The following is a 16,970-nucleotide window of genomic DNA, read 5'->3' as shown; positions in this document are numbered from 1 at the left end:
TAGGCGAGCGGCTTAGTGTATGAAATGGGGCAGTCTGTAATATGTCATGTACAGCACAGTGTACAAGGATTAGAAGATGTAGTGTACAGCAAAGTATACAGATTGAGATGGGTTAGAGAATATACCATGCAACAGAACACTTTTGCTAGTATCATAGTAAACATGGATCTCTCTATTGTGTAACCTCGTAATCGTATGATTAGTGAAGAGTGTGTAGATATTGCATAATTGCCTGGGTTATGTTGACTCGGTTGATGTATGTCTGACGGTTGTTTGTTATTATTGTGTCTACGACACTTGAAAATCTCAATAAAAAGCATCTCTAAAAAAAAAAAAAAAAAAACATGGATCTCTCTGTTTGCAGCAAACATCACAAAGGCATTTAAAGTGCATTAAATGCATGTTGGAGAAACATTTCTGTGGCTTAAAATGTATGTTGCAGAAACATTTCCTGCTGATAGGAAGACTCTATGATACATGAAAGTGAAGAACTCTCAATAGGAAGTGCATGTCAGTGAAAGAAGTATCACTTGCTTGTTCACCTGAGCAACACAGCCTATTCCCAGCTCCTAGCCCAGATGCCCCATACACAAAGGGGATTATGTTACTGATGGGAAAATATGAAATGTGGGTCAGGCGGACATCAATCCTTGTGCCACATGGAGGCAGCTGTGCTTGCAGTACACAGTATGGGAACAAGAAGGCAAGTAAGGATGAAAACCATGATCTACTCACAAATGGCAGCTGATACTAACATATATAGCTACATGGAGGTTTTTTTTTGTTTTTTTTACACAAAACATCAGCTTGTGCGAAAAAGGCAAGATTTTGAAAAGCATTTTTAAAGCTTTCTGCAAGCGCCTTTTAACAAAATGTCAGTTCCAGTATGGGAATGTTAAAGGAGAGCTATGGGGTTAAGGCTTTTCCCCATAGTTCTCCTTAGGGTAAAGGGAGGACACAAACTAGCGTCCTCCCGTCACCCTAGGCTCAGTATACCGCGAGCTGCAGCTCGCGGTATACTGAGACGCCGCAGCTGAAGCGGATCCCGACAATTATGCCGGGATCCGCCCAGCTGCGTGACTGACAGCTTGCTCTGCCTATCTAGAGGCAGAGCCAGCTGTACGCGCCCCGTCCGTTCCGCCAGTCAGCGCTGGCGGATCGGAGGGGGAAGGAGGGAATCCAGCCCCTCCCCTGTCACGGCAGAGAGCCGTGACAGGATCAAGAGGTGAGCGAACGCCGGTATGTGTTCGCTCACCTCCCGATCTACTGAGCCGACCTGTGACAGTCTCATTGTCACAGGTCGGCTAGAACTATGAGGTGAGTGAAAAGCACTCACCTCATAGTTCTCCTTTAAACATAGCTCTTAGGGCCTATTCACACCACCTGTGATGTGGTAAACCAAGTCAACACACGTCCATTGCAATGCACCACAGTGCATGTGCAACTCAAAAAAGCCTGTGCTATTTATTTTGTGTGCTGCGGCGCAATCATTTTTGTCCCATCATCATGGGCTGCTCAATGCATTTGTCAGACTTCAGGTAGATCTGCAGTTCTTGACCAGCAGCCTTAAAGAAGAACTCCAGGGTTTATTAAAATGACCCCCGCACTGCAAGGGTTAAGTGCTCATTTTGGGCTAGGGACTAAGATAAAGAACATATAAACACCTGATCGTTGGACCCATCTGCCTGATAGACATGTCCCTATAGCCTCTTTTTCCCCAGGCTCTGGCAGACAAAGGACACGTGACATCATCACTTCTAATGCAGGTCTATTAGACGTGAGGACGCCAAGGGACACACCATAGCCGGAGAAAAGGTGAGCAGTCACTGCTGCAGGACCAAGGATCAGGTGAGTGTAACTTTATTTTTGCCCATAGACCGGTATCAGCAGTTAAAAGGAGACTTATGAGGTGAGTGACTTTCACTCATCCTCATAGTTAGAGCCGGCCTGTGACAAAGAAGCTGTCACAGGTCGGCTCTATCGATCGGGAAGCGAGCAGAAACATGCCGCCGATCTGCTCACTTCCTGATCATCTCCGAGCGGTGACCGTCAGTCACCGCTCCCCGCAGGGATTCCGCCCTCTCCTCTCCTGCTCTGAGTGGAGGAACGAAATGGGGGAGGGGGCCGCAACAGCTGGCTCTGCCTCTAGATAGGCAGAGGCAGCTGTCTCTCACGCAGTTGGGTGAATCTCTTACTCCGTAGTTCACTTTTAACCCTTGCAATGCAGGAGTCCCACTGCAAGGGTAATTTTATTAAATCCTGGGAGTTCCTCTTTATTTTTTCTTGGCTTTTTCGCTGATGCCCAGACTGCTGAAAGATTGTCATGCATGGGAAATATATTAATGCAAATTCTAAAATGCCTTAAATTACAGCAATTTTTCATAAATCCTTAAACATAAGAGTTTGCCTTAACAAGTATTACCTTCCTCTCCTCTTTCTCCATACTGGAGCAGTTTTGTACACCAGGGTGCTGGACAGTACCTCCCAGGCCTGCAGACAAAAGAGGAGGCTGGACCTTGCTGAGGATTTTTGAACAAAGTCTAAGTGAATCAGTCAGTTCTTTGAGATCCAGAGTTTGAAGATGACTGGTTAGTGCAGAAATCATCCGAAGGAGCAGCTGAGGCAAATGCTCTGTCTGTATTTCAATGTATGTCTCCTAAACATAGGAAAATAAGCAGACATAGTACAGTTATACACACAGACAATGGCTACACTGCATCTCATTCATTCTTAGGGGAGGCACGGAATGCATTATGCATGCAGGCACAAAAACTTACATTTCAATATTATTCCCAATAGCCAATGAGGATATAACTCCACTTTGTGTGTAGCTTATTCCTTTGCAAAACCCCAAAACCAGGGTAAAATAGTGGGGACATTGCCATTGTGCAGCATATAGCCTGTATAGAGAGCAGAGCTATTGGAAGGACTCATCAAGTCCCACTACAAACTGCCTGCAGAACGTTTCAGGGGTCGGACACAAGACCAGTGACCCTGCACAAGGACAGTGAGCAGCAGTGATTAGTATTTAATACAGGAAACTCCTGCACAAAGGCAAAGTGCAGGAATTTATTTCATGCTGCAATACTGCACAGATCAGAGGGGAATGCATACTACTCATATTTGTTGAGCTTCCATTTTAGCTTTAAAGGAGAATTATGAGGCGAGTGATTTTCACTCAGCCTCATAATCTGAGCCGATCTGTGACAATGAAACTGTCACAGGTCGGCTCAGTAGATCGGGAAGTGAGCGAACACATACCGTCGCTCGCTCACTTCTCGATTTATCCCTGCAGAGAGCCGTGACTGTCACTCACGGCTCCCCGCAAGAATTCCCCCCCTTCCCGCTCCGATCCTCCAGTGCTGACTGGCGCAATGGGCGGGGGAGGGGGCGGGCACAGCTGGCTCTGCCTCTAGATAGGCAGAGCCAGCTGTCAATCCCACAGCTGGGTTGATCTCGACAGCAATGTCGGGATCCGTTCCAGCGGCACAGTATACCGGGAGCTATAGCTTGCGTGAGCTTTGGTAATATAGTAAGGATTGTCACCAGCACACCAAAAGGTTTTGCAGCAAAAAGTCCTTTAATGAAAAATTGCCATTCAGTACAAGCGTTTTCGGGGTCTCAACAGTACCTGATGAAGGTGTACTGTTGAGACCCCGAAAGCGCTTGTACTGAAAGCAGGTGGGTGCATAGCACCCACCTGCTTTGCAGGTTTACTACTATTCTGGTAAGGAGTGCAGATGGTTTACTACTACATATACGGAGCTTTGGGTCAAGGTAGAACGCTAGTTTGTGTTTTTTTCCCGTGACCCTTAGGAGAACTATGGGGAAAAGGCCCATAGTTCTCCTTTAACCTTATCCTGGCACCAGTGAACAAACCAAAGTATGTTTTGGTATTTACAATCAAAAGTATTGAGCCAAAAGACAAACATTTTTCATCAAGCACATAGTATGGTATCTGTGGATTCTTCGAAGTATGCATGACATTATCATAAGTTGCATTACAAATATGGAATCAAAAGTAGGTAGGATGACAACTTTTGGTACATGTCAGCTGCTTCTGTACTATGCATTATAGCTGCTTACAACAAAAATAACTGAAATGTATCAATTCAAAGTATAAAAGTAAAGACCAATTAGCTACAAATAATGTGAAGTGACAAAAGTACCAATTTATGTAGCTGATCTTCATTTGTCTGAAATTACATTTTATGATATAGGCCAGGGGTGCCCACAATTGTTTGTGTTAAGATCTACTTTTCAAATGACTAGCTACATGAGATCTACCAACAAAAAAAAACTCCCTCGCTCTCTCTCTCCTGGTTGTCTCTTCTCGCTCTCCGAGCTGTCTCTCCTTGCTCTCTCTTCTGGCTGTCTTTCCTCGCACTCTCTCTCCTGGCTGTCTCTTTGCTCTCTTGGCTGTCTCTCCTTTCTCTCTCTCCTGGCTCACCTTGCTGTATTTTGCAAACAGTGCAGTGCAGCAGGCTGTGTAAACTAATATTCTTTGATGTAATACATAGCACTTCAACCACCAGTATCCAGCAGAAAGGAGTCAGGGAGCTTGGCTCAGCAGACTCAGGCTAATAGGTAATCATGTGTTTACAGCTAAATAAATATACCAAAATGGAATAAATGGGCCGCCATTCACACCCTTCCTGATCTACCAGCATCAGCTTTGAGAGCTACTAGTAGATCACTATCTACCTAATGGGCACCCCTGATATAGGCTGTTCAGGAAGGAATCTACAAATTGTCACCCCTTACACTAGATAAATATATATACTTCAGTACATATTCCAGTCCAAACGACGGTCAGGGGTATGTCTGCACACCCTGCAGCGAAGGTGACCAAATTAAGCACTGCATGTGCCAACCAAACCATGCACAGTGCCTGGACCAGTACTTCTAGTCACCGGAAGAGACCATGCTTGGCCAGTTTCTGACCATTTCTTTTGAATGGAACCAAACATAACAAGCTTAATGCAAACAAATGCACTGCATTTACCTGCTCTTGTTGCATCAAATAATGAGAATGACAAAATATTACAGACATGTCCCTGATGTCTTGACTCCTTTCGCCACATTGTTGACACTAGCCCTAAACACTGCCTATACTGCTTATTAGCTCATGTACATGAAGCACTCCCCTCTTTAGTCCATCAGTTTAGAGAGCAGGAACTCCCAGTGCATGCTTAATTTCACATTCCAGCTGGCCTATGACATATTTTAGGCAATTAAACCAGATCAACTGAAAACAAATTCTGTGAAGGAATACAAATTGGAGTTCTTCAAGATGGCCATACACGGGCTCCTCATCACCGAACATTAGGTTTGTTTTCCCACTTAATCTGCTAACAATCACCCTGTGTATTAAGCAAAACATCATCTTTGGCATTACAATTTTTATTCCAAAGGCGAAACATGGTAGATGTGATGTATGCTAAGTATGCCTGTCAGCATGAGGAATTATAGTATCAATTATTCTACTGTTTTTTCATGTGTAAACATCAAAATATTCAGATCTTTCAGAATCAGCCACGCCATTGAATCGCCAAAGTGATTAAAGTTAAATTCATAAGTATGTGGATATCTGAAATTCATTTCTGATACATTTATATTTTCCATATGTATTAGAAAAAGTGCAACTACAGTGAAAATGAGCTCCTTAAACAAGCTAAAAAGAAACACACAAACTGACAGGAAATCCTTAGAGGATATACTCCCCCCCCCCTCCTGCTGTGTGGTGAAGGACACAAATACTCTGATGTGTTGGTGTAAGCATGAGTCTGAAGGCAAGGAAAAACAAGCTGTCATACAGTACCTGACAAATCACTCTCATACTTCTAGTAGGCTTGGGAAAGGAAAGCAAAGATTTAAAGAATGGAAAAAAATAGATTGAGCGGTTATTTAATACAGTGCATACAGAATTCACAAGAAGACTTCAGGACATATTATAAAGATGATTTTCAACAGAAAATCCTGACAGGAAAAACAGAAAAGAAAAAGAAGACACAACTACTTTTTATTTTTTGCAGTTTCTGCTGAGTGCCAAAAGATGTGTAGAATTTTGACATGTAGATGTTTACTGACCTACATACCTTCTAATGGTCTATAGTACGTTGTGGAAATTAAGAATAGGCTGCAATTTGTTGGTAAAAGGATTTATAAAACCTTGGGGTACAATTTTATATAGTAGGGGGTCAGCTACCGGTCGGTTGCAGCCATTTGACGTGTAGATGGCATCACTGATGCGCGTTTCCCATATACAAGGTGGTGTAGGGAAGCAGTGGCAAGATATTTATCTTGATATTAGCACACTGGTGCCCGCAAACCTCCTCTTGATTCCATGCCAGGCTCTTGTATGTGACATGAAATACAAGAGCCTGGGGTGGATGTGAGAAGTGGATCAGAAGTGACCAGAGCGCCAGAACAGGTAGCTATATCTTGCCAATCCTTTCTGTGTTGGTTTGCATATGGGGGGAATGGATATATTGCTGGCACTGGGGGAGAACCTACCTAGTGCAGAGAGAGTGCATGCTGTGTACAAAGGGAAACTGGGAACAGGGGGCATGTAAGGGTGCACACAGGTCATACTCTAGGTCAAACACACAAGTAGCCACTCTCTGAACTCTGTGTTGTATACTCCTGACCCATACACTCTCCTATACTTACTAATGGGCTGTCTTTGTGACGGGTCAGAGGAAATTATATGAAGAAAAAGAAAATGCACTTTTAATTGCACTAGACATGTTCAGTCATGGGAGAAGTTGTAAGTGTATGTCTTTTGGGTCACACAGTACCCTAAGGCTTCACGAAAGCACTCAATAATCAAGAATACATTGAACTAGTTTGGTTATGGGGGTAGAATAGGGGTTCTAGGAATACATAAAAGGCCAATCTTTGGCTCCATCAGTAGTTTTTCAGAATATAAAGAGTTCAACAAGTGAAAAATAAATTCCCAATATCTATGATGTTTGGGGCAGTGCCATAATAAATGAATCATCGTGCCCTCTTCCAAACCACACATAGCATACAGAGGAAAGTCTATGCGACCCCAAAGACATAACTGTCTCGAATGCGTAGTATAAATAACTATATAAACTTTTGAATTAGCAAAATGGAGCAGTTAGGGACTACTTCTAGTGCCAGTAGTCCATTATAAAACTAATAATAAAAAAAGTAATCCATTATACCAACATCTTGACTCCATCTCTTCTTGCATAATATATTTATTAAGAGGCACTTACCAAAGACACAATGTCCAGCAAGAAATCCACTAGTAAGCAGAAGTTGATGAGTGGTAACTCTGGTGGATTACTGCTTTCTGTAGGAGACTGGAGCCTGGCATGCAGTGTCCGTCTAGAAAAAGACATTGTGACCATCATAAGAAATAAAGAACAAACATATACAGTACTGTGCAAAGGTTTTAGACATGTGTGAAAAGATACTGTCAAGTAAAAAGGTTTTCAGAAATAAAAGAGTTAATAGTTTATTTTTATCAATTAACAACATGGAAAGTAAATGAACAGAAGAGAAATCCAAATCAAATCAATATTTGGTGTCACCGCCCTTTGCCTTCAAAACAGCATTGATTATTCTAGGTACACTTGCACACAGTTTTTGAAGGAACTCGGTGGGTTGTTCCAAACATCTTGGAGAACTAACTACAGATCCTCTGTGGACGTAGGCCGCCTCCAATACTTCGGTCTCTTCATGTAATCCCAGACAAACTCAATAATGTTGAGATCAGGGCTCTTTGGCGGCCAAACCATCACTTCCAAGACTCCTTGTTCTTCTTTATGTTGAAGATAGTTCTTAATGACAATGGCTGTATTTGGGGTCGTTGTCCTGCTGCAGAATAAATTTGGGGCCAATCACACGCCTCCCTAATGGTATGGCATGATGAATACATATCTGCTTGTATTTCTCAGCATTGAGGACACCATTGATCCTGATCAAATCTCCAACTCCATTGGCAAAAATGCAGCCCCAGAATTGCAAGGAACCTCACTGTTGCCTGCAGGCACTGAACCTTGTTTCCACGTCGGAGGTATGGCTTTTTGGCCACAAAGCCGCAGAAAAATGGCAGTAGGTACTCTGGCCTGAAGAGTCAAAATTTGAAATATCTGGCTGTAGCAGGAGGCAGTTTGTTTGCCAAAGGGCTGGGGAGCAGTAGAATAATGAGTGTCTGCTCCAACAGTGAAGCGTGGTGGAGGTTCCTTGCAAGTCTGGGGCTGCATTTCTGCCAATGGAGTTGGACATGTAGTCAGGATCAATGCTGTCCTCAATGCTGAGAAATACAAGCAGATACGTATCCATCATGTGTGATGATGGATGTGCGATTGGCTCCAAATTTATTCAGCAGCAGGACAATGACCCCAAACATACAGCCTATGTCATTAAAAACTCTCTTCAGCATAAAGAAGAACAAGGAGTGCTGGAAGTGATGGTTTCACCCCCACAGATCCCTGATCTTAACATCCTCCAGTCTGTCTGGGTTTACACGAAAAGACAGAAGGATTTGAGGCAGCCTACATCCACAGCATTATTATTATAATACAGGATTTATATAGCGCCAACAGTTTGCACAACGCTTTACAAAATGAACAGTATAGTGATGTAAAAGGCAATAACTGTGTGTGATAAGCTGATGGAAAAAGTAAAAGTACAGTTGTAATGTGGGAGATAGACTTCTCTGAAGAGATGAGTTGTAAGGGATCGCCTAAAGGTGGACAGAGTAAGAGGTAAGTAGACAGGTTGGGGTAGGAGGTTTCACAGGAGAGATGCTAGAAGAGTCCTTGAGGCTAGCATGGGAGGAGGTGCTTAGGAGGGGGCTAGAGAGCAGATGAGTTGGTGCTGTAGCATGGGGCAGAGTTGTAGATGTCTTTGTATGTTAGTTAGTATTTTTCGTTTGGCATTTCTGCACAAATACGTTGGCCAAGTGGGAGCCACTGGAGGGATTGCCAGAGAGGGGTGGTGGTTACTGAAAGGTTGGTAAGATGGAGGAGTCTAGCAGCAGCATTTATGATAGACTGAAGGGGGGATGCAGAGAATGTACAGTGATACAGACAGGGACAGTCATACAAGAGTAGAGTGTCTGGTTCCCTGCTATGAATTTAGTTGTAAAGAAGGGCAGGATGCAGTGGCTCTAAACAGTCAAAGGACCCTAAAACCAGACGGTTAGTCATAGTGAGCTAATTGTGGGTTTTTTTTTTGTAAGACATAGGTTATTTGTGGTGCAAGCATTTAAGGTGCTATTATCCCTTACAGAAGGTAAGTAAAGTTACATAGAGTTGCTCCTTGCAGTGTTTGTGGAGTGTAATCGGTGAGGTACACTTACCTGTCTTCTGTCCTTCGCTAAAAACCCTACAATCAAATCTTGGTTCTCTCTGCAATTTCGACACAGTCAGTACACTTCTAGTTGTGGCAAGTTGCATTATTTGAATTGTAATAGGCAGGAGCTGACTACATCAATTTTAAATAAATGCCATGGGACTGGAAGCTGTAACAGCAGCTGAACTGTCAGGAGAGCCAACTCTGCACCTTTCTCCACAATTATTAAACATATCTAACACTTCAAATGCCTGTCAAGTGATATTTGAGGTTTTGACAGCTTCAGAAAACAATCAGGCTGCCTATGGTGCACATTTGATCACCTCGTAACGAGGGAGCATGGAGCCGGCTTCCAGGCCAACCCGGAAGCCGGGCACCGCATCATTACATGTTGCCCGGCTTTCTGATCGGCCAGAAAGCTGGCTCCATGCTTTCTTGTCATCTAGGGACGAGAAGCATGAAGACAGCTTCCCTGCTAATTGGAAATCCGGGTGGCGAGTCTTTACAGGCCGCCTGGCTTCCTTAATGGGACTTCCAGTATCGGTATTCAGTATTAGCGAGTACCGGAAAAAAATATATCAATACTCGATACTGAAAAAACGGTATTGGTGCATCCCTAATAATCACTGTGTGGCACATAACCTGTGCAGAGAGCAGATATGTTGGAGGGACCCAGCAAGCCCAACACACTACAGGCTGCCGATAGAAAACTACAAGAGGCGGCAGAGACAAGACCAGTCACCCTGCACAAAGGGAGACTGGTCTTAATAAGGGAAGCTCCTGCACAGAGGCAAAGTTTTACACTGGACTACTGCGCAGACCTGGAAGAAATACACAAAGCACACCAAGATTGAGGTAAGAATACACATCCCTCTTGTATTTAGACAATATTTGCTTATCACAGAGTTCAGATTTAATGTTCACCTTTGGTTCACATAACAGTGTCTGGCTTCCCATCAATGAAGCCAGACACTGTGGAAAGCAGCATTTTGTTAGGGTTGATAAGTACTTCACAGTCTCTAACCATCTATTTATCTAGTAAGACAGAAAGGAAAGGTAAGGTCTCCTTTAAGAAGTAAATTAAACTGATATTGGTTTAGGGGCTGTGAAGAAAATAAACCTGTTTAAAAGCCAAACAGATCCATATCATGTAAGCACCTTCTAAATATATTTTAACATTTATTGTGAACAAAAGCTTGAGGGGGAAACAATTGAAAATATCAATAATATGCAGTCTGCATCTCAGCTGAATCAGAAAGCATTTGTCACTGCTCTGTTAATAAACACTTACTCGCCTGAAGGACAAAACATACCTGGGCTACAATAAATCATTTGTACAGCTTGAGTGGTATTAAATAAAAAGCCAAATGAAGTGGCGGGTTTTTACGCAATACAATGCACTTGTGCCTACCTGCAGCATTCTTCAAACCAGCGTGCAATATAATCCCACATGTAATAAGGCTCAAAAGAGTTGAACAAAAGGTTGGCTGTTTTAATGAGCTCTGCGGTCCTTTTGTTTTCCCGTAATTTACTGTAACAACAAATAAAAGGCACTGTCATCATTTTAAGTCACAAATGAAATGCCCAAAGGGGTTAGCACAAAAGGGCAAATGAAGGAGAAAATAATTAGGAATGAAAAAAACAACAGGCCGAGGAATATGTAATAACTCCCTTTTATAAACAGTTCCTGGACAAGATCTACCCATGGAAATCTCAACATATGTTCATTTAAAATGTATCTGATTATGTCAGTGCCATGTGGTCTTAATGTAACAAAAATATTTCTCAAAATGACAAAATTACGCTACTTGAATAGATGAACAATAATTTAACTTCCATGGTAGTGGTGGACAATTCAATTTGCTGGGCATCACATGTGTTCCCCGCCTCCTTAAGTACTGAGAACCTGGTGTTCAAACATGTTTAGAGAGTTAAAGAGGAAATGAACTCTGAAAGATGTGCCCAATAAAGGCAGGCAGAGGTTAAAGGACTAGTCGCCTGTATGGTCCCCCTGCAGCTGATCTTTCCATATTACTAATTTACCATGCCTTTTTCTGCACTGTGTCTCTGTAGGAAGGTGGCCATCTTGGTAGAGGCAGGCTATTGATTCCACATGTCAAAGCCTCCAGCAAGGAGAACAGTGGGCAGCAAAGGACAGAAATCACAAAATTTTACTTCTAATCTCCTGAGATGTGCAGTCAGAGGCAGCAATGCTTTAGATCTCACACTGCAGATAAACAGCTATGATCCTGTATGCACAGGAGAGCCTAGGTGCCCTCATGACAGGAAGTGAACTGCTTTTTTTCAGGAGAAATTCAAGACAAAAAGTACATTTTCAGGGTACTGCTTAGGCACAATTAACATTTCTAAATGTTCCCTATAACATAGCAGAAATTTTAAGTATTGAATTCACGTCCATGTTAATGCTAATACAATGGCAAACATTTATGTGCCAACTGTTCGAAGAGAGCCAAATGGAATAGAGAGGAACCATCCTGATATACTTACACATAGTAACATCTGCATTCAAGGTATGTAGGCTTGACAGTATTTGAAGTGCAATAAGAACATAATAAAGAGCAGGTATATAAAAAAAACAAAAAAAACACTAGGCGTTGAGAGCAGTAGCTAGGCCTAGTAAAGAACTGTTTGGTTTAAAGTAGAACCCCAGGCAAATAAAATCTTAACCCTTGCAGTGGGGCTACCCCCACACTGCAAAGGTTTAGTGCTCGTTTTGTATAGGAAGCTAAAATAGCAGATTTATTCTCATCTAAACCACAATCCTGGTTGGCTGTTAGACTGCTCCCTGGAGCCTCTCTTCCCCTCTACTCTGGCGGTCTAAGGTCCTGTGAGTTATCATGTCCTATACAGTGTATAAGACCCCAGGATGCTGAGAAACATTCCTCCTCCGCTCCAGCAATGGAGACAGGTTGAAGGGACTGGTCTAGGAGCCAGCCAGAATTGCGATTCATGTGAGTATATTTCCATTTTGCCTAGGGAGCTAAAATAACAAACACTAAACCCTTGCAGGGAGAGAATAGCCTCACTGAAGGGTTAATATTTTATTTGCCTGGAGTTTCTTATATAAATATGGCCAAGTATAAGTGGCATATGCAATAGTTCAGATGCAAACTGTGTAAAACAGAAAGTATATAATGCCATAATGCTCTATCAGAACAATCTCTAACAGCCATCTGAGTAATTGCCAGTTTATCCCTGCATCTTTGTGGAGACAAGTTATCTGTCAATCAATTATGAATCCAATTTAAAAGAAAGCAGAAGCATGTAACCTACCTACTTAGCTGTGCAGGGTCCTTACTAAAAGGCGCCTGCGTCTGAAGATCTAATTCTGCTTTGCACTGAGTGTACAAAGTTCTGAATACTTCTATTAACACATCTTCCAGAATTGCAGGACCTGTGTTGTAGGTAAAATTAAATTTGGTACAAGGTACATACAAAACTGTACACAAATGATCAACATGATAAGAAGATATATAGCACTCAAGATATGTAAATGTACAACACTGATCAAATAAAAGGAGACAGCCAGCAGAAGCCAACCAATGCAGAATCAGTTATACAAAGGTTGTTAGCTACTCAGACTTCAGGTATTTCATTAAGAATATTTTCCATACAGAATTTTGAAAAGGTCCCATAATACTTCATCAAGACTCACTGCTAAGAAAACATACTGACTGCTGGAAGAACTGCATTAAAGAAAAAAATCCAGCCCAGCCATGTGGCAGATCTTGCCATTCAATGTCACTACCAGATAATTGGCTGATTCAATCCTGCATGCCTATGGCCAAATCAGAAAGACCACCATGTGGATAATAAGGATGATTGTACAATGATCTAAACAGACATCCATGGTCACTGTAAGAAAATGACTACCATACTAGTTATTTCGGATTAGACTGTTGCTCATAGAATAGCAATAGCCATAGTTGCTGTATATTCCTAGCACACAGTTCATATATGCGCACTCAAAGTCCTGTTACTATTAAAACACAGAACTGCCATAGCATGCAATTATGTAAAAAGAGACAAGGGAAATACCAAGTTCAGGTTTATCCAATAGACTTATTAGGATCCGGAACGGTTTTAAATCTTGCATTAGTAATTTTTCTCTGCTCATTTCTTTTCCCTGCAAAATTCCCACCATAGCCTGCAATGAAAAATAAAATAGTATTGTGCTCACATTTATACAATATATAAAGTTATATCCATTTGATAGAGAAAAAGATAAAGGTTCAACTGTCTTAAAGTGTACCTGTACTTGTATGAATGTTAGAATTACCTGCTTGCAGTCACAGCTCTTCTCTAAAAGAGACACTTAACTTGGATACACAAACTTTAAATTCATCTAGAAAGTCAGCTATGTGATGACCTTACTAATAGAGAGACACAGAAAGTAGAGTCAGGATCTACTGGTAAGTTAAAACTTACGTATCAGATCATTATGGCATTAGGAGCTCCAGGGCCTCATTAGAGGGCATCTAAAACTGCATGCATAGTCTCTACAGGTCACCGGCACACACACAGATGAATTCAATATCTCTTAGATATGTTTATTGAAAAATTTCACGACATGTCATTATGTCTAATGACATGTCGTGACATTTTTCACTAAACATATCCAAGAGATAATGAATTCCTCTGTATGTGTGCCGGTGACCTGTTGAGACTATTCTGAGCTTTGCACTGCGCCATCCGTGTGATCACCAGAGCACCAACACCATTGGAAGGTTGCAGACCGTAAGGAATGCGAGTCGTTCTTGGAAACAGTTAAAACTGCATTCAGGTATCTCTGGACCTTATTAGAGGACATCTGAAGCTGGATGCAGGTATTTCTGGGCCCCATTAGAGGGCATCTAAAACTGCATGCAGGTATCTCTGGACCTTATTAGAGGACATCTGAAGCTGGATGCAGGTATTTCTGGGCCCCATTAGAGGGCATCTAAAACTGCATGCAGGTATCTCTGGACCTTATTAGAGGACATCTGAAGCTGGATGCAGGTATTTCTGGTCCCCAATAGAGGGCATCTAAAACTGCATGCAGGCATCTCTGGACCTTATTAGAGGACATCTGAAGCTGGATGCAGGTATTTCTGGTCCCCATTAGAGGGCATCTAAAACTGCATGCAGGCATCTCTGGACCTTATTAGAGGACATCTGAAGCTGGATGCAGGTATTTCTGGTCCCCATTAGAGGGCATCTAAAACTGCATGCAGGTATTTCTGGGCTTCATTAGGAGGACATCTGAAGCTGGATGAAGGTATCTCTGGGCCCCATAAGAGGGCATCTAAAACTGCATGCAGATATTTCTTGGCCTCAATAGAGGACATCTGAAGCCGGATGCAGATATAGATCTCTGAGCGTCATTAGAGGACATCTGAAGCTGCATGCAGGCAACTCTGGTCCCCATTAGAGGGCATGTAAAACGCATGCAGGTATTTCTGGGCCTCATTAGAAGACCTATGAAGCTGCATGCAGGTATCTCTGGACCCCATTAAGGGACATCTGAAGGTGCATGCAGGTATCTCTGGACCCCATTAAAGGGACATCTAAAGCTGCATGCAGGTATCTCTAAATATTGCTGAATACATGCTGAATCCATTAACTGCCATGCTTAATCCATCTGTCTTAAAACTGAACTCCAGGCTAAGAGCTAAATACATTTATGTATTTCATCTATGTGAGCTTTACCTGCCAAAAAGATTTGTATTTGTCCATCCAGTCCTGAAATTTACACAGCTATTTCACACAGCACGGCCCTGTCTGGCAGGGCAGGAGACCTTATTTCTATCTTTTACAGTTCAATAAGACTTACACATCTCCTACCTACCCCAGCCTGTGACTGGACAGTGAAAGGAAAAGTAGCATACTGATGAGCTCATCTCTCTGTCACTCTGCTTTCTGCTCCTATTACCATGCTCCATGTACTGTAGAACAACTGATTGGCTTCTTGTGCTGCTTCTGCCTCTAGCAGTTGCTAAAGGTAAAAGCAGCTGTATAGGGATTGCAAAAGGCTGATACGAAATCACATTCAGGTACTTGCAATTAATCGAAAAATATTTAACAGTGTATTAATTAATTACAGAGCTGCATTCATTTGTGCATTTTATATCTTCCTAAAGTTCAGCATTAAAGAACTACAATTAGAATTAATAAAACACCAAGAAACATAAATGTCAAGGTATTTACATTTGGAATTGCTTCTTATTAAGGGCTCGTTCCCATTATATCTGTTGAGCTGTGTTGATCTGCATAAATCAATACAGGCTCAACACAATGGCACATAGAAAGTCATTGTTTTCTATAAGCCTTGTTTACACCATACATGTGCAGTGGTGAACACTGTGTATAAATGCAGCGCAACTCACCGCACCACATGTCACCATTAATGAAGTGTCATTTTGCCACACTTTCAATAAAGTTAAAAAAAAAAAATATATAAGAAAACAGTACACACTGTGATGTGTTGGCATCAACCCTTACCTCACCTCCTACACAACGTGTTTTTGCATGCAGCCTGCCTGAACCCTGACTGTAAGCTAAAGCAATCCCTGCAACTTTTAGAGCCACCCTTGTATGTGCTAGCCGTGTGCGTCTCCACACACACAGGCACAGCAAGGCAAGCCGCTTTTCCCTGATGCTCCTCTCTCCATACTAGTAGGTGGACAGTTGCTGGACACTGCACTGCCCTAGTGATCTTGGAGCTGGCTGTTTAGAAACATGATGACTGTAAGTGTTTGGGCAAAATGTAAAGACATACTTTGCTGGGCAATGTTTAGAGGGTGCCCCCTTCTTTCTTTAAGGTAAGAAGGGGGGCACACAAAAAGCAGAGACAGGTAAGTCATTATACATATTTAACAGTGTATCGTGTGCCTTACATGTAATATATTTTATGCATGCATATGAAGGAGATAATTTCAATTCAAACAATCTCATAGAAATGCAATGCAAAAAAGACAGGAAGCACTGCTTAACATTTGCACAATAGAAAGGCATACGCGGATGTATTTGATAAAACCTCAGGATCCCTGCATAACCGGATGTTTATCCAATAAAATCAGCACATAGAGAGCCTGGAGGGGCATTGCAATCTAACTAGTTTTTGTATGTCATCACACTTCTTTTTAAGTTTTATTAAATCTCAATGTGATTCTGAAATCCAGTACTGTAGGATGTCTGACAAAAAACAAATGCACTTTGTAAATTTGATAATTTTTCAGTCTTCTGAGTTAGCCAATAAAGGTTATCACTATGGATACAGCAATACCGGGTATTTGGGCAAGTACTCGCCCAAATACTCCCAATGCTTTTTCCGATACCGTAACTTCCGGTATCAGGAAGCTGGCGGCGTGTAATTACTCGCCGCCCAACTTCCTTAATAGGACTTCCGGTATTGGTGAGTACAGGAAAAAAAAACTCGCTACTCATACTCGATACCGAAAAAAACGGTATTGGTGCATCCCTAGTTATCACTCTTCAGACTTTCATCGCTTCTTCACTACTTCTCACCACAATAATGTGACTTGGAAAAATGTAGACACTCTCTATTGGTTCAAGTGAACTTTGAATTTTAAAGAAGAACTCCAGGTATCTTTCAAATTAATTCTTGCACAGCACAG

At 42.0% G+C, this 16,970-nt stretch overlaps 1 protein-coding gene across 1 annotated transcript in view; it reads right to left on the bottom strand.

Annotated features, from left to right (window-relative positions):
• Window positions 1–16,970, bottom strand: part of DOPEY1 (dopey family member 1) — an 80,907-nt gene that overhangs the window by 40,722 nt on the left and 23,215 nt on the right. Inside the window, exons 9-14 of the mRNA XM_018560868.1 lie at window positions 13,393–13,501; window positions 12,628–12,748; window positions 10,745–10,864; window positions 7,248–7,359; window positions 5,822–5,851; window positions 2,423–2,656 (exon numbers count right to left, since the gene is read on the bottom strand). Of these exons, the coding sequence (XP_018416370.1) occupies window positions 2,423–2,656; window positions 5,822–5,851; window positions 7,248–7,359; window positions 10,745–10,864; window positions 12,628–12,748; window positions 13,393–13,501 (726 nt within the window). The remainder of the gene's footprint in view (window positions 1–2,422; window positions 2,657–5,821; window positions 5,852–7,247; window positions 7,360–10,744; window positions 10,865–12,627; window positions 12,749–13,392; window positions 13,502–16,970) is intronic.

Source organism: Nanorana parkeri, unplaced genomic scaffold (assembly GCF_000935625.1).
Source record: "Nanorana parkeri isolate BGI_ZX_2015 unplaced genomic scaffold, ASM93562v1 scaffold483, whole genome shotgun sequence".
In the NCBI taxonomy this organism is placed as follows: domain Eukaryota; kingdom Metazoa; phylum Chordata; class Amphibia; order Anura; family Dicroglossidae; genus Nanorana; species Nanorana parkeri.
This window is presented reverse-complemented; position numbering and strand designations above follow the sequence as displayed.